General features: G+C 39.1%; 1 protein-coding gene across 1 annotated transcript in view; it reads left to right on the top strand.

Annotated features, from left to right (window-relative positions):
• Nucleotides 1-17,740, top strand: part of LOC117304869 (laminin subunit alpha-like) — a 65,308-nt gene that overhangs the window by 4,221 nt on the left and 43,347 nt on the right. The window contains exons 3-17 of the mRNA XM_033789498.1: nucleotides 5,272-5,508; nucleotides 6,061-6,231; nucleotides 6,385-6,592; nucleotides 7,147-7,356; nucleotides 7,914-8,048; nucleotides 8,445-8,582; nucleotides 9,062-9,199; nucleotides 9,794-9,931; nucleotides 10,283-10,417; nucleotides 11,114-11,325; nucleotides 14,814-14,966; nucleotides 15,107-15,212; nucleotides 15,878-15,977; nucleotides 16,787-16,943; nucleotides 17,521-17,647. Coding sequence (XP_033645389.1) covers nucleotides 5,272-5,508; nucleotides 6,061-6,231; nucleotides 6,385-6,592; nucleotides 7,147-7,356; nucleotides 7,914-8,048; nucleotides 8,445-8,582; nucleotides 9,062-9,199; nucleotides 9,794-9,931; nucleotides 10,283-10,417; nucleotides 11,114-11,325; nucleotides 14,814-14,966; nucleotides 15,107-15,212; nucleotides 15,878-15,977; nucleotides 16,787-16,943; nucleotides 17,521-17,647 — 2,365 coding nt within the window. The remainder of the gene's footprint in view (nucleotides 1-5,271; nucleotides 5,509-6,060; nucleotides 6,232-6,384; nucleotides 6,593-7,146; nucleotides 7,357-7,913; nucleotides 8,049-8,444; nucleotides 8,583-9,061; nucleotides 9,200-9,793; nucleotides 9,932-10,282; nucleotides 10,418-11,113; nucleotides 11,326-14,813; nucleotides 14,967-15,106; nucleotides 15,213-15,877; nucleotides 15,978-16,786; nucleotides 16,944-17,520; nucleotides 17,648-17,740) is intronic.

The raw sequence follows: 17,740 nt of genomic DNA, 5'->3' as shown, positions 1-17,740 counted from the left end.
ATTTATATGAAATTGATTGAGCTGGTTTGTATTATTCCTACTTGAAAACTTATATGGTTATGGAAGACCCAATTTACTCACACAACCATTTAAAAATGTATAGTTTTATAAGAAGATCCCTAGTGAGTTAGGGCCTAGCCCTGTAGCTTGCATAGCTACCACAGAGAGTGCACATAACTTGTACAACACCACACAGGTCATGGCCTTTTGGTGTACACTTATGTCACAGCACTGGAATGTAGACAACCAAACAGGGACAAGGGGGAACCTGTTTTGGACCTCTGGGGCTTATTTTGTTGTGGTTGGCCTGTAACCCCTTTAAGGCTGAGAGCCATGGTACATCTACAAGACGTGTCTAATTTGCATATTTTATTGAAAGTAAAGTCCACCTGCATGACAGACCTGACCCTCATGTTTCCACAGTACAGCAGGACCAATTCATATGGAGAGTAACCTCAGAAAATTCCAGGGGAGTTTTAACCCCATCCAGTCCACCCATGTTAAATTTACACCCAGTGCAAATTTCCCTGTAAGATTTGTAGAAAGAACACCCGGCATTCTAACCCTGTGTCTAACTGTCTTAAATCCCAAGCACCAGCAGGGGAAGCTACTGTGTATTTCCCGGGAAATGGCTATTTCCCTGGGAGTTTGCCATGAGTTAAGTGAAAAAAAGATCTACCAGTACCAAAGGGAAATTTGACTAGCGTGAACAGGGCCTTTGAATTTGATAGTACTCTACTAACTGTAAGACTGTCGGCCACGCCCCAAAATAGCCAGGTAAAAAAAAAAAAAATGATTATGTTGGTATTAGTATCACTGCTACACTTTGCGCACCACTGTCTAAAACAAAAGGTACTTGTATATTTTCAATCTCAGACAACCACCAATGTCATCTCTACCATTGCCTACCATTACTCTCTGACAGGGACATCCTGGACAGGAACTATTGCCAACACAACAGAAGCCTTGTATCATTGAAATGATGTTGACTTAGCAGCCACAAAAACATCGTTAAAACTTAAAAGCTCCTGTCTAGGTTGTTTCAAAGGAAATCAAACATTTGTCTGGTTGGTTTCCTAAAAAGTTGAACCATCCTTCAAAATCTTTGGTTAACTTTAGAAAAGTACTTAACAAAAAGCCATTTAGACTGACAAATCCTTTCATATTTAAGAGGTATGAGGGCTTACATTTTGATGTTTGTGACTCGTTACAACTAAAAAAAAAAAATGCAGAATATGGGTTAGTGGTAGCAGGGCTTGATTGAAGTGGGCCACTGGCCAGTGTCCAGATATATTTTTTTCTCTCAGTGCTTGTCCAAATAAAAATAGTTCTCGTACAAAAAAAAATTATTTTTCATTAAGATTCAGGGGCTACCGCTAGGGGTCGATTTCACAAAAAGAGTTTAAAATGTATGGCTAGGCCTAAGTAAGTCATCCTAAGTAACTTGAGATAAGACTAGAGTCTTAAAGACAGTGGACACTATTGGTAATTGTAAAAGACCAGTCTTCTCACTTGCTGTATCTCAACATATGCATAAAATAACAAACCTGTGAAACTTTGAGCTCAATCAGTTGTCGAAGTTGCGAGATAATAATGAAAGAAAAAAACCCTTGTCACACGAAATTGTGTGCGTTTAGATGGTTGATTTCGAGACCTCAAGTTTTAAACTTGAGGTCTTGAAATCAAATTTGTGGAAAATTACATCTTTTTCGAAAACTATGGCACTTCAGAGAGAGCCGTTTCTCACAATGTTTTATACCATCAACCTCTCCCCATTACTCGTTACCAAGAAAGGGTTTATGCTAATAATTATTTTGAGTAATTACCAATAGTGTCCACTGCCTTTAACTCTTTACTGAAATCCACCCTTGGTCCTGTAAATTTTGTAAATTTAATTCTGGTCCAGTAAATAAAATTAAGCTAGGGTACCACAGTCTTGTGGAATACTGCCCTCACTTCAAGCTCTGCAGTTGCTGAATTGATGTTTCAATATTTGAAGGATCAGGATTGTCATTTTAAGGGAAATCATTCAACAGATACTTGAAGTTCAAGGGAACGTAAATACACAGGGCAGTCAAGGGTGTCTAGGAACAATTTGTTTATTTAAACTCCAGACTGAGCATGGCTAGGGAAAGTTCAAGTAAACAAACCTGGCAGGTAGTCAGCATTGGTGTTCGGCATCCTGGGCCCAATTTCATGTAAGCACAAAAATTGCTAAGCAAGAAAAGAAAAAACCAGTTCGCTTAGCAAAAATAGTTTACCAGCCAGACTACTAAACAGTTACTATTGCTGCAACTGGTCCCCCTGTCATTCCTTGTTTTTTTTTAGCCAAGCATTTTTTTCAAGCAGACTTTTCTGCTTGACAGCTTTTTTAAAATTTGGCCCAGGTCTTTGATGTCAATAACAACTGTATGAAAGACTTCGTAGTGCAATATTTAAAAACAAAACAACATCATTCTTTGATAAAGACTTTACCGAGAAGAGCAACAACACACAGGAGTAGTAAGTAAACGGTTGTGCAGGTGTAGTGGGCTGTTGCAATGTACATTAGTTTGAGACCAAACGCAAACCAACAACAGTTTTCTTTAAAAACTGACAAATAAAAAAAGATGTATTCTTATTTATTAATTCCTTGAAATAACTAACAGGGCATACAGTACATGTATTAGAAAATTGTTATAACTACATTTCTTTGTGCATCATTATCAGTCATCAAACATTTTTGGAAAATTTTTGATAAACTTGTAATAGACGCATAACGATGCTCTATAGGATTACGATAGCAGGAAAGCTGGATAGCTGTTAGCTCAGTTGCTCTTTACCCAACATATCATTTTGCCATTACAAATTCTTGAGAAGCCTGTCTTCTGCGTCAGACTCCATGAACTCTAACGAATCTCTTGACCTTTGTGTATTACTCCAGCAGACCACATAGGGACATCATTATCAAGTGCTTGAGGCATACTTTAGGGTTGGCATATTATGTTACCAGGAGTGGATGCCAACATTCCTTCTGAAGAGATTGGTTTCGCCATGGTTTTAGTTTGTCTTGGTTTCACAAGGTGTCACAGTTCTACCGCCATAGTTTCACTGGGTGTGAACCTTTTCACATTAGGGAAAAGACTTGTGTACAGTTGTTGCTGTGTTTTACTTAAAGGGAAGGTACACGTTTGAACGTTGATAATAGGAGACTTTCCAACGCTAGGCGGCAGCAAACATACCGGGTAAATTTCCATTGTTTACGTAGTTCTGAACATGCGCATAATTCTGAGAACAATGGATTTACCCGGTAAGTCTGCTGCCCTCTATCGTCCCAGAAAGTCTCCCATTGTCAAAGACCAGTCTTCTAATGTGGTGTATCCCACCATAAGCACAAAATAACAAGCCTGTGAAAATTTGAGCTAAATTGGTCATCGAAATTGCGAGAAAATTATGAGAGAAACAAATTTGTGTGCTTTCAGATAGGAATAAAAGACTTCTAGCTAGGTAGAAGTCTTTTATTATTTTAGTGAGAAATTACCTCTTTCTCAAAATCTATGTTACTTCAGAGGGAGCCGTTTCTCACAATGTTTTATACTATCAACAACTCTCCACTGCTCGTTACCAAGTCAGTTGTTAAGTTAATATTTGTTTTGAGTAGTTACCAAACATGTACCTTTCCTTTTAACCGGGTGTGAACCTTTTCACATTAGGGAAAAGACTTGTGTACAGTTGTTGCTGCGATTTACTTGGTTGTGTTTCTCCTCTACATGTATGATTGTCTTGACAGTCCTTCTGTAGTTTCTCATGATTGTTTTTTTCTGATTTAAGGATCAAAGGTTTCTTATGCATAAGAAATTATGGGAAACATTTAACACCCCAACTTCCCTGGGTTTGTTACTAGAATCCTTCCTCACTCTGCTAGAAAATTCCAACACCCAAATCCAAACTGTTCGACTCTAAATGGTTGTATGTATGACTGCTCTCATGTAAAGCATTTTTTAAGCACTTTATAAATGCAGTCCTCTTTTCAACAAAATCAAACGAAAAAACCCATTGAATGTCGTGAAGGTTTTTTGGAGAGACTGTTGATTCATTAGTTACATGTACAGCGGTTCACTTTAACTTAACTTGTAAGAAAGGATTTTTTTGTGTTGACCTTTTTATAATTGCCATCTGTGATGAGGTTTCCATTTCCAGCTACCGTGTAGGGGAAACCACAAACCACACAAGTTTTTCCAGTGTTGTTTTGTTGACATTTGTATGCTTTATTAATTTAACATCTGGGTTTAATCACAAATAGTAAATAGTAATTACACAAAGAGTTTGCTTGGTACTTTTCATGGTATTATCGGTCAGGAGAAATTTAATTACGAAAAAAAAGAAGTCAATTTATAGAAAAGTTTTAATTAGAGTTTTAACTTGTTGAGGGGTAACAAACAATTGGCATAACCCAGGTCAAAATTCCAGTTGAACCTAGTTAACTGGGGTCAACTGGTTCAACTGGAAAGTGACCAAACTCGTCCATTTTCCATATTAACCAACTGGTTTGGACTAGGTTTAACTGTGTTCAACTAGGTTGAAATTATAAACCAGTTGGTTTCTGTCCATTTTCCATATTAAACCAACTGGTTTTAACTGTGTTTAACTAGTTTATCAACTGGTTTCAACTAGTTCCAGTTAAGCCCAGTTTAACTAGGTTCAACTGGAATTTCGACCTGGGAAACCAGGAATGACAAAGCCTGCTGCGCCGCAATGTTGATGTGTCTGTATTTGACGTGGGATGTTTGTGTGCAAATAGTTTTCTGCCCCTCATAAAAGAGAAAATCTTTGAGACCTAAACCCCCCTTCTTTTAGATATTTGCAATGGCCCACTTTGGGTTATCAATGAATATGACTCTCCGGGGCCATTTCACTTTGGAGAAATGTCTTATATAGTGTAATTCATTAATGGTAACTTGTCCATCTCACTTTTTATTTTAAGTGTTTTCATTTGGGGGCATGGGTGGAGTTGAGAAGATAGAAATAGAAAAATTAACCAAAACCTAACATAAACCTGACTTTTTTTTAGTATGGCTGGCCCTACTTTTAGTGACAGGTAAGTAACAAACTCAGTCAAAAATAGGGGAATGATATTTGAGGATTCGCGATAGGGTTGAAGAGGCTACGGAAGTCGGTCTTTATCGATTATGGTTACCCAAACACTTTGTTATCTTACGCTACATTGTAATATTCTACTGTAAAATCTTGAGCTTTATCTTAAAGTTTATACTTCTTTTTATATCTTTACAGCTTTACCACGTAGCCTACCTGATCATCAAGTTCGCCAACTCCCCACGCCCAGGTGTATGGATTCTGGAGCGATCCAAGGACTACGGAGAGACATACCAAGCATGGCAGTACTTTGCCGACACCAAGGGGGACTGTAACCGTCTCTTTGGAATGGAATCCCTGGAGCAGATCACCAGAGATGATGATGTTGTGTGCACCGATGAGTATTCTAGTATTGTACCCTTGGAAGATGGAGAGGTGAGGAACCTGCTGTCTTTTAAGATTGAGAGGTCGTCTTAACGCTTTCCTAATCATAGGCAACTTTAGTCGTACACTCGTACTCTCTTTCCTTACCATAGGCGTCTTTTAATAGTCTACTGCATTCGTGCCCCCTCTTTCATTTCATTTCATTTCATTTTATTAGCATCACATTTTGTGGCCCATAGGCCAAATTGGGTGTGATTTACCTTACCATAGGCATCTTTAGTCGACTCATACATGTGTGATTATTACCTTTAGCCTTAAAAAAAATATATCTTCATGGAGATAATGAAGTTTGTAAGAATGGCATTTGAACAAAAGTTTTCTGTTGTGTAAGAAGGATAGCTTGAGTAGTCAAACAGTTTCTTTTACCAAAAATGTAAAAAAAAACACTAGAAATAATCACCATTTCCTATCTTAGTTTGTAAGAATGGCATTTGAACAGAAGCTTTCTTTAAATAAAAAAAATAAAAAACTTGTATAAAACATTTACCAAACTTTTCTTCAGAACAGATGAAAGTTTAATCGTTTTTTTTTTATTGACCTCAGATTGTTGTATCCTTGGTGAATGGACGTCCGGGCGCCATGAATTTCTCTTTCTCTGAGGTCCTTCAAGACTGGACCAAAGCGACCAACATCCGGCTGCGTCTACTCCGTACCAACACCCTGCTGGGCCATCTGATGGCCATTGTTAGACGGGATAACACGGTCACCAGAAGGGTGAGCAGCATTTTCCTTTCATAGAAAAAAAAGAACTCTCTGAGGCAAAGTACAGATCTTATAATTACAAAAAGAAATAAATTGCAACGACTTTTGTTGAAGACTCTTAGAAAAAGACATAATTTTGACTGCAATTATTTTCCCACTCTGCAGTACTTTTACAGTATCAAGGACATCTCTATCGGAGGTCGCTGTGTGTGTAACGGTCACGCCAGCACCTGTAACGAGCGGGGTAACAGCGGGCGTCTGGTCTGCTCCTGTGAGCACAACACCTGTGGGGAAGAGTGCGAGACGTGCTGTCCAGGTTTTGTACAGAAGGCCTGGAGACCAGCGACCATGGAAAGCGCCAATGAATGTGAAGGTAAGTAGTCAATTCCGACCCAAAATCATAGAGCTGAGCCTGTTGGTAACACTGGTAACCGTCATAGACCAGTATCCACACTTATCCATGAATAGACCTTATGTACATGATGTCATACCAGTAGGGCGCCCTCGCCGAGAGGTAAAAAAAGCATCCAAACCTGTGCGCCGCGCATACAAATCTGTGCGTTTTGATTGTTTCAGCATCGTTTTACTTCTAAGAAGGCGGCTGGATGACGTCAATGCATAAAGTCTATTTACAAACTGTGAATGTTTAACAAGTGGGACAAAAACCTTAAATGTTTTCACTGTTTTCAAACATTGAGTATTGGAACATGCCAGATCAAAACTAATTGTTTTACTCATTATTTCTCAAAAGCTATTGCATTTCAAGCCAACATATTTCACAGCGAAGTTTCCACCATGTCAAACTTTTGACCATGTATGTTGTTTGCAAATCTGTGAGCATTTATATTTTTTACCTATACCAATATTATGCACCCCCTTAAGGCAATTTTCAAGTTAACAGTTCTTCCAACCATCTCTCGTTTATAGCTTGCAACTGCTTCGGCCACTCCTCCCAGTGCTTCTTTAACGAGACCATTGCATACCAGCGTCTGTCCATCGACATCTTTGGTAACTACGAGGGAGGTGGTGTCTGTGAGAACTGTGAGCACAACACCGTTGGAATCAACTGTGACCAGTGCGCCCCTGGGTATTACCGTCCTGCTGGAGTTAGCCTAGACTCCCCAAATGTCTGCCAACGTAAGAGAGATTCACTTTTTGTAGAGCAATTTTATCAAATAAGTGTTTATTATCTTGATGTGTGCAATGGGTTTTGTCTTCTTTGTTTAGTAGCTTGGCTAACTTGACACTTTAAATGACTTGAATCATTTATGATTAGCACCCCTTTTTTGTACGAGTAAGCTTAGACTCACCTAATCTCTGCCAGCGTAAGACAGATTTAGTTTTACTTTGTGGATCCATTTTATCAAATAAGTGTTTATTTTCTGGATGTGTGTGCTATGGGTTTCGTCTTCTCTGTTTAGTAGCTTGGGTAACTTGACACTCCAGTCAAAAATCTTTCACAGATTATTTCGGAGGAAAAACATCTAAGAACCAAGAACCATTTTTTGTTCAAGTATTTATTGTAAAAGAGGTGTTGTCTTCTCTTTTTAGTAGCTGGTAAACTCATGGAATTTCAATTATTTGCATCGGATGATAAACCCTTATTTTCTTGTACGTCTCATACCCCTAGATGGATCAGTCTTTTTCAGTTGTAATCAAATGATTTATTGAATTATGGTTAATGACCCTTTCAGCGTGCAACTGCGATCGGACATTCTCAACGGGTAACTGTGCGCCAATCACCGGTGAATGCGAATGTCGCCCTCAATACTCGGGGCCGGGGTGCAGCGAGTGTAACGAGGGTTACTATGGCTACCCATCGTGTCAACGTGAGTAATTACATCGTTTACCTTGGTTCTAAAAAAAAATTTAGAAAATGTGAAAAGTATGACGTCCTTTCTGATAAACGAAAAATAAGTTTCAATGTTGTGATTGTCTGAAATAATTTAATATGTTCATAATACTGAAGGATTTTTACAAAAATTACAATGTTGAAGAAACAAGCTCCATTTTTTTCTTCTTGACTTTAGTTTTAATGAAATTCTTACTTCCGGCCTTCTGGTGACTAATTCTCTGGAAGTTATTCTCAGGAATTAGTTATTCTGTATAAGAGATATATCCACTCATTTTCCTATTACCTAATTGTTTAACTAAGTATTTGCCTTAATAACGATTTATTATTTTTGTTTCAAAATCAAAACAATTGTTTGTTCATTCTTTTGTAGCCTGTGACTGTAACATCAATGGTACACAAAACAAGGTGTGCCAGGTCAGCGGAGGTCAATGTCCCTGCAAACAGAACTACGCCGGACGCAACTGTGATCGCTGTGCTTTTGGATTCTACAGTTTCCCTGAGTGCACCTGTAAGTCTTTATTTTTAAATATTGGAAACTTTCTTTTTTTTGTTTGGGGTTGAACAAAGAAAAATTTACGAGAGTGGGATTTAAACCGCTGACCTCCAAATTAATGGTCAACGCTCTACCAACTGAACTATCTAGCACTTTTGTTGTGGTTTCCTTTTTATGGGATGCAAGTCTGAAGATCTACAATTGTTAACTGCCGTGTAGCCAGGTATCACACCAAAGTATACGATACAACCTGGGAAGCGGCAGCAAGTGATCCAACACACCATGACACTCTATGGCGATCGTACTAGTCCATTCATAGCTCCAACACTTTGGAACAAGCTACCCACCGACATTCAAGCGGACATTTTTAAATCATTACTTAAAACCCATCTGCTTTGTCAATCTGATTAGTCTGGTTATAGAGCTTACAAACATATATATTAGGCACTCTATAAATATTGTAATTGTTATTATTGTTATTATTTATTGAACAGCTTGTGACTGTAATTCGATTGGTTCTCTTGATACTACCTGTGAGGCAACCACTGGTCAGTGTCCCTGCCATGATGTCTATGGAGAGCGTACCTGTGATGAATGCAAGAATGGCTACTTTGGCTTCCCTACTTGCCAAGGTAAGATATGATTCATTTGTAAACACTGTTGTTGAGGTAATTTATCAGAGCATGTTTACAGGCACTGCGGCCGATTTCACGCTCAATACGTCCTACGTCTTCGGATACAGAACTTAACTTGTCCTAAGTCCTAGGATTAATCCTAAGTTAGGAAGAGTTTGGTTAAATCGACGGCAGGACTCATTTATTAATTGTCAAAGACCAGTATTCTCCCTGCTTGTACTTTATGTATCCCTGCATATGCTGTGAACATTTCTGCTCAATTTGTCATCAAAGTTGCAAGGGGAAAACAAAAAGTTGCAAGGGAAAGAAAAAAACCTTGATGCACAAAGTTGAGTGTTTTCAGATGCCTGAGAAAAGCTTCAGGCTTGATGTCTCTCTCAGATTCAAATCTTTTTGTTAGAAATTACCTCTTTCTCAAAAACTGCGTTACTTCAGAGGAAGTTATTTCTCATAATATTTTGTGCGTTCAACAGCTCTCTGTTGCTATTAATGTTTTTATAAATATATATTTTGGGTAATTACCAAATAATTGCCTTTAAAAGAGATTTAGAACATACTGTTCACCGCAAACCTACCTTTATCCTATTTCAGATTGTGTCTGCAGTCCAGTGGGTTCTACAGAGGAGATTTGTGACAAGACGTTTGGTCGGTGCATCTGTCAAGAGAACTTTGCCGGCCCTCGCTGCGATCGTTGCGCCTTTGGAAACTTTGCCTACCCCAACTGCCAAGGTTTGAAGGATTTCTTGTTCTCTCGATGGTTTAAATGAGAGTGTGTTTTTGGTTTTTGAAAGAATATTAATTGCTTTCAATAAAGCCACTACGGAAACCACCTTGTGAAATCCATAAAAGTTGGTGGTGAGTGTAACTTGAGTGAAAATAGCCACAAACAAATGTTGTAATGTTTTGCCTTCTCTTTTATATTGGGCACTCTCGATTATGGCAATCACAATATGCAACAGTATCTTGTGTGGTCTTAAAATGTGATTCCCTTGACTTTGGCAATACTTTAGAAAATCAATCAATTAACTTTTGAACACCAGGGTTCTCATTTTTAACTGTGCTTTTTTTACTCCTTTACAGCTTGTGGTTGTGACAGTCGAGGATCAGCATCGGAGTCCTGCTACGACTCTGGCCAGTGCCAATGTTTGCCCAACTTCACCGGTCTCAAATGCGACAGCTGTGCTGCTGGATACTACCGCTACCCAGAATGCTTAGGTAAAACTCCAATTTACATGTAAACGAACACTACCATGACTACCGCTACCCAAAATGCTTAGGTAAAACTCCAATTTACTTGTACCCAAATACTACCGCTACCCAGAATGCTTAGGTAAAACTCCAATTTACATGCCGCTACCCAGAATGCTTAGGTAAAACTCCAATTTACTTGTACCCAAATACTACCGCTATCCAGAATGCTTAGGTAAAACTCCAATTTACATGTAACCAAATACTACCGCTATCCAGAATGCTTAGGTAAAACTCCAATTTACAAGTAACCAAATACTACCGCTACCCAGAATGCTTAGGTAAAACTCAAATTTACATGTAACCAAATACTACCGCTATCCAGAATGCTTAGGTAAAACTCCAATTTACAAGTAACCAAATACTACCGCTACCCAGAATGCTTAGGTAAAACTCCAATTTACAAGTAACCAAATACTACCGCTACCCAGAATGCTTAGGTAAAACTCCAATTTACAAGTAACCAAATACTACCGCTACCCAGAATGCTTCGGTAAAACTCCAATTTACATGTAAACAAATACTGTCGCTACCAAGAACGCATATTATCTAGGTAGAGTTCTTGTCTCTAAACGAGTACCACATCGTCCCAGAATGCTTTGATTTAAAACTAACATCAAACCTCTTCCCCACCTAAGATATATTTCATTTTTGTTCTTACAGCATGTGACTGTCATCGCCAGGGCTCTCTCAGCATCATGTGTGACCAAGCCAACGGTCAGTGCTCCTGTCGGTCAAGCTTCCGCGGCCGGATGTGTGAACAGTGCGCCGAGGGATTCTACAACTTCCCTGCCTGTGAGGAGTGTAACTGCGACCCGGCCGGTGTAGTGGACGTTCCCGGTCAACCGCTCGGAGGCTGTGGATCCTCAACTGGGGTATGAAGATGTTCAAATCACTTTCTCTGTTTTCCCTCTTAAAGAACCCTCCAAAAAGCATCTATTCCCTAAAATTGTTTGCTGTTTTGTTTGCGGAATATTATTGCTTCATCGGGCTGTGTCGTGTTTTGTTGTCAACCTGGTTTACCCCCCCCTAAAAAGTATCTCTTCCCTAAAATTGTTTGCTGTATTGTTTGCGGAATGTTGTTGCTTCATCAGGCTGTGTTGTGTTTTGTTGTCAACCTGGTTTATGTTTATTTACAACAACTCATTTTCATTACTCCTTGTAATGTTTAAAGTCTAGTAATTTAATTCACTAAACTTGAACATGCATGTATTTGCTTTTATGCTGTTGTGGTTTATTGACATGTTTATGCCATACTTTTAAAAACATTGTGTACTGCATGTACTACTCCCACTCTCCCATGAAAACCATGTTACATTTCACTGGAATGTGCTTTGTGTTGCTGTGAGCATGTTAATGAGCAGTTTGTCTTTTGGTTTTTTGTTTGATGCTGGTGTGGTTTTACTAACATGTTTTGCATACAAAGTAGCGGACAGTTGCAGGTTTGAAATGTAACCAAAAATCTCAGGCTGTCAAACAAATGACACCACATGTATCTTTCTATTAAGTGTGATATTGGAATAGCATGTATTCCCCAAACCCAAGTCTATTAATTTTAAATGCCTTGAATGATTTACAGGGCTTCTTCCTTAAGTCTTAACAAAATCCAACACCATTAGGTAACTCCACACCCAAACTGTTGGACTCTGATTAAGGTGGTATCACGCAGTCATGCCTGATCCCATGTAAAGCACAATCAGTTTACTAGTGCAGTCCTTAGTTCAGCAGAATCCAACAAAACATGCAGTTTGATTTTGAAGGGTTTGCGGTGATAACATGATCTTGCAAAATTAAACTGAACTGGGTGGGGAATCATTGTAGGATTCTAAATAAAGCTGCAAAAGCTCTTAACACTTTAAAGAATTTAATTTCCATTGGAAGTGTAACTCTGAATCAGAGAAAAAATATGTTCACGTTTCTATGTTGCTATTAACAATTATTTTGTGTAAGTTAATAATGGCCTATGCGCAGTTTCGTTTAGTTTTGCTAGAACATGTAGTGGTTAAAGGATCTGGGTACTTTTTCAAAATGTCCGTAGATTTACATTAAACTTACAGGGTTTGAAGATAATAATTCAATTCAATTCAATTTTTTCATTAAGGTTTATTAAAAATATAACAAAATACACGACAGAAGTTAAAAAGACTTAAATTGACGTGTTTACATAGATTATTGTAAACAATGACAAAAACACAGACTTAAAAGAAGAGAAGAAAAGCTCCAGGCATGAATGCACAAAAAAAAATAAAAATAATAGTGGAAAGCTTCCCTTCAAATTATTACTTACTGTTACTGAGGTGCTGTAGTTTTTGAGAAATGAGTAAAACAATGTCAAAAAAATGCTTAAAATAATTTTCGTCTCATGAGACGAATTATTTTTATGACATTGTTTTACTCATTTCCCCAAAACTACAGCACCTCAGCACGTAATATTTTCAGGGAAGCTTTCTAACTATCATCATCTTCAAACTGTGTAAGGTTAGTGTAAATCTGTGGACATTGTGTTTTTTTGTCCTACAAAAAAGTACATACACCCTTTAACTAATGGTATTTTTTAATGACTAACTTGCTGCTAACATTCTATTTGCATGTTCATGTTGCGTTGTTGTGTCATGCACTCAGGACGATAATTTTAATCAGGTGGCGGGATTAATCCAAGGTGTGGTCGACCATGAGGTATTTATATGTAATGTCTACTCCATCAATTAACCAGGCACCTGTCTTATCTTACCGAGCACCTGTTATTAAATTATATGAATATTATGCTAGTCTAATGAATAGGGTAGGCGGTCTCAGCTTTCGATCCAAACCAGACCTTCTTCAGAGGCATAAAACAAGTACAAACAAATACATATCCATTTATAGAAAAAGAGAGGGGAAAGGGATTAAGGGAAGGATCCAGAAAGAAGCGGGAAAATACCAGCCAATCAAAGTTTCTATTTCAGAAACAATATTGGTGGCTATGAACCAATAGGAGTAGTTCTCATTGAGGCAATGTGTTTTTTTTCCCACAATAAACCTTTGAAGGTTTAAATATTTCTTAACCCTTCTACTCTTTGTAATACCTTCCAGTGATTTGACCACTGGTTTGAAACTATTTTTAACAAAAAGGTTGTGCATAGTGACGCAACTGTGTGCCAATTCTTGGTACTTTATGGAAAAGAAAAGGTCTTCACATGAAAATTCTGAAGACTGGGATGCAAATCGATGTACAAACTTTACGGGTGTAATCTAGAGATGGTATCAAATTGCAGGCTGGCATATTTGATCTTCCATTCAAAACCATAGTTGATAACCGTCGTACAGTGGCTAGTTTTATTTGTCTGTTCAATTCTTAAAATCTCACCTGCAGTTGAGCAGAAAATGACGGAATTGCTCAGTGTAACCTTTTCAGCAAGTTTTCATCAGTTGCCTGTGATTGATTGATGGAATAAATATAATGTTTATTATCATTGCTCAAAGCCCCATCGTTCAAATGCAGTCATAAAAGAAACCCTTTCGTTTGTAAATGCTCTGTGTTCCAGTTTTGTGCTCCAACTTGTGCATGTGTTTTTGTATAATGGGAGACTTTCTGGGACGATAGAGGGCAGCAGACTTACCGGGTAAATCCATTGTTCTCAAAATTATGCGCATGTTCAGAACTACGTAAACAATGGAAATTTACCCGGTAAGTCTGCTGCCACCTTGCAGTGGAAAGTCTCCCATTATTGCTCAGACGAAGCTTAGCCCAGACATGCCTGATTTGTAACTGAAACGTAGTTGCTGCTATATTTTGTTTGTTTGACACCCACAGCAGTTGCCCCGGTGCCCTCTGCTTTACCTGTGGTGCCTCTTGCAAAATTCCATAGAAGTGCCCCTTACCAGACATGCCAGAGATAAATTGCTGTGCCCACTTCAAGAGCGAAGTTCAATGCCTGGTTTTAGTAGTTGTAAAAGCATTGTCAGCTCAAGGCATGACCAATGATGTGAGAGTTTCGATTGAGGAGAAGTAGAGTCTAATGCTGTGGTCGTTTGTGGATGTACATATTGTGCGTGATACTGGAATAAAATTTTGTAGATTTTTTTTTTGGAATTCAAATGTTTTGATGTCCTCATGGTGATAAGAAAAAGCAGTTATTTCTGATTCACTATTGAGTTGATACCATGCTGTTGTGTCTAGGGGTCATATCACATGAGGCAATTTACAGGCAACCAGTTCCAGGCACTCTTCAGTCACATTTGAATGTATGCATGTGCTACCAAAGTACTCCTGATGACGCGCTGCTGTTGGTTGCCTTCAAGGTGCCTTGTGTGACAAGGCCCTAAGTTTAATGCGTATTGTCATTTTATTGACTGACTAATTCGTATGGCATTTCCTCTCTAGGGAGCCTGCCTGTGTAAGGACAATGTCCAAGGACGCACCTGCGACACCTGTGAGCCAACCTTCTGGAACCTACAAATCAGCAACCCAGATGGGTGCGAGAGGTGTGACTGCAACCCAGCGGGTACAATCAACGGGATGGGTGAATGTGACATGGTAAGTATTATGTGTGTGTAGTGTAAACTTCGGGTAGGAACCGAGATGGGTGCCAGAGGTGTGAGTGCAACCCAGCAGGCACATCCAAAATTGCCTGTGAAAGTGTACTGATTTGTTTACACTTTTTTGTTTGTTTACAGTTAATTGGTCAGTGTCTTTGTAAGGCGCTAGTTGCTGGACGTACTTGTGCCGAGTGTAGAGACGGTACTTTTGGTTTGATGGCTGAAGACCCACTTGGTTGTCGAGGTGAGTTGTTTTCGTAGTAGAAAATATGATTCCACAGAATATGGGTTGCAGGGATGAAACCTTACAGGGCTCAAATTTTTGGGGAAAAACCATTTGTTGTTAAGGCCTGCAGCTCGCCATATCCTACAAAGTCAAGACAACTTCTCGAGAAGCGTTTTGAGCAGTTTGGACTGTTAAAGGAACGTTACAGAATTGGTAAGAACAAAAATCGTGAAGATCACAGATTTACCTAAAACTTACATGGTCTAATGATGATGATGGTAAAAAACATCCCTTGAAATATTTTTGTCTGAAATATCATATTTGATGAGAAGTAAATAAAACTAATTTCCCGTTTGGAGTTTATCGCTCAGTGAGCGTTTACATGTAATTCATTTTTGTTTTGGCACTATTTTCTCGTGACCCAGATGGCCGATCGATCTCAAACTTTTACAGGTTTGTCAGTTTATGTATATGATGGATTACATAAAGTGATTACACTGCCAGCAACTGTTTAATAAGCAAAAACCAATTCTGTAATGTTCCTTTAAGCTTCAATGGCTTTGTGATGGAATACCCTCACGAAAAAGAAAAGAAATTTGTATGTCGCTCAAAGCAACCATAGTGTGTTTGATCCATTCCTAAAGGACTTTTTGGTAAGATAGTTATTTTTCTTTTTTTCTCAGATTGTGGTTGTGATGTTGGTGGAAGTAGCCACGGTGCTTGTGATAAGACGACCGGTCAGTGTGTCTGTAAACCACGAGTTACTGGCATCATGTGTAACGAGTAAGTATGAAATAAACTTCCTAAAAAAACAACAACTTTGTAATGTGACAGAGGATAGTCACTGACATGCTGTGCAGTTGTCAGTGCTCTATCAAAATGAACTTATGTTCAGTGCTTAACAGTTCATTTCAAACCAATAATAATAATAATAATAATAATAATAATAATAATAATAATAATAATAATAATAATAATAATAATAATAGACCATTTTTATATAGCGCTTTTCACGCCGAGGGGTGTCTCAAAGGGCTTCCGACATTATTACCCCTGGTCACTGGGCCTTAAGTCATTCCTTGAACCATCTCAGCTCCCTGGGGAGTATACAACCTGTGCGCAATATTTGCGCGACTCGGCTAAACCATTCACAAGAACCATCTCTGCCCTCACAGGTACCCATTTACCCCTGGGTGGAGAGAAGCAATTATAGTGAAGTGTCGTGCTCAGGGACACGAGTGTCACGACTGGGATTCGAACCCACACTCTGCTGAATAGAAGCATCAGAGCTTGAGTTCGGTGCTCTTATCCACTCGGCCACGACAACCAAGCACTTAATCATTTCATTTTGCTGTGTCTACTTTGCACACCCTTTCTGTCAGCTGTGGACATAGAGTTTTAATACCATGTGACATACCTGTATCGTAAATTTAACGAGATTATCCAATTGGAAAGCCGACATTTGCCTAACAGCTCAAATGGCAGCACCACACAAAGTGCCTCAAATCAGATAAAACTCGGAAATCTACAACTTCTATTCTATGGTTAAAGTGAAATGTAAATTATTTTTACATTTTGTTCTTTCTTTGTAGACCCCTTCCGACCCATTACTTTCCAGACCTTTTCCAGCATCGCTTTGAGATTGAGGGAGGTACCACACCCGCTAATGGTCGTCTCAGAGTTGGCTTCGATGAGAACGAGTTCCCTGGCTTCTCCTACCTTGCATATGCAGTCATGTCTGCCATTCAGGTAAGCAGACTATAGTGTTAAATTCTACTTGATACCCTTTCTAAATTGACGCCTTTGGTAGTGGCAACGGCCAGTGGGTGAAACGACCAGGGCCGATTTTCATGGCTCTGCTTACCGAAAGCAAAGAATCTGCGCTTACGGAAGCAGGGAAATCCACGCTTACTTAAGCGTATTTCACGGGTTATCAGGGAATTGTGCTTGTTTGCTCTTATTCTCCACATAACTAGGTATTCTTCGCTTTACGGCTAGCGCATAAATTTAGCGCTTACACAGTAAGTGGAGAATGGTGATTGTAAGAGCAGAATTCGCGCTAAGCACATTGTTAATGCAGCCACTGACCTGAACTGTAATTCAAGTTGCTTGATTGAGTCATGTGCTTGAAGTGACAGCTTTAGCAGTGGCAACAACCAGTGGCTGAAAAGACCAAGTTTGTCAACATTATCGCTGCCTACAAAAGCCAATAGCTGTAGCTCAAGCTGTTTGACTGGGTCATGGCCTCGTGTTAGAGCAATAGTTGTGAAATATTTATTTTATGGAACCATTTCATTATTTCAAGAATACCCTCTCCCCCCCCCAGCCCGTTGTGATCATACAAATTGAGGTAACATCACCCAGTTTGTACCATCTGGTCTTACACTACGTCTACCGTGGAGAGTCTAGCGTCAGAGGGACCATTACCGTTACACCATCAGATCCTTCCCTCGGTAAGTTGAGTCACACTGAGCATGAGCCTTTTTCACACTAATCCATTCCCTGGGGGCAACCCTGGGGGCAACCCTGGGGAATAACTTCTGGCC

This window comes from Asterias rubens, chromosome 21 (assembly GCF_902459465.1).
Source record: "Asterias rubens chromosome 21, eAstRub1.3, whole genome shotgun sequence".
Classification (NCBI taxonomy): domain Eukaryota; kingdom Metazoa; phylum Echinodermata; class Asteroidea; order Forcipulatida; family Asteriidae; genus Asterias; species Asterias rubens.
Note: the sequence above shows the minus strand (reverse complement) of the source record. Positions and strands in the feature narration are given on the sequence as shown.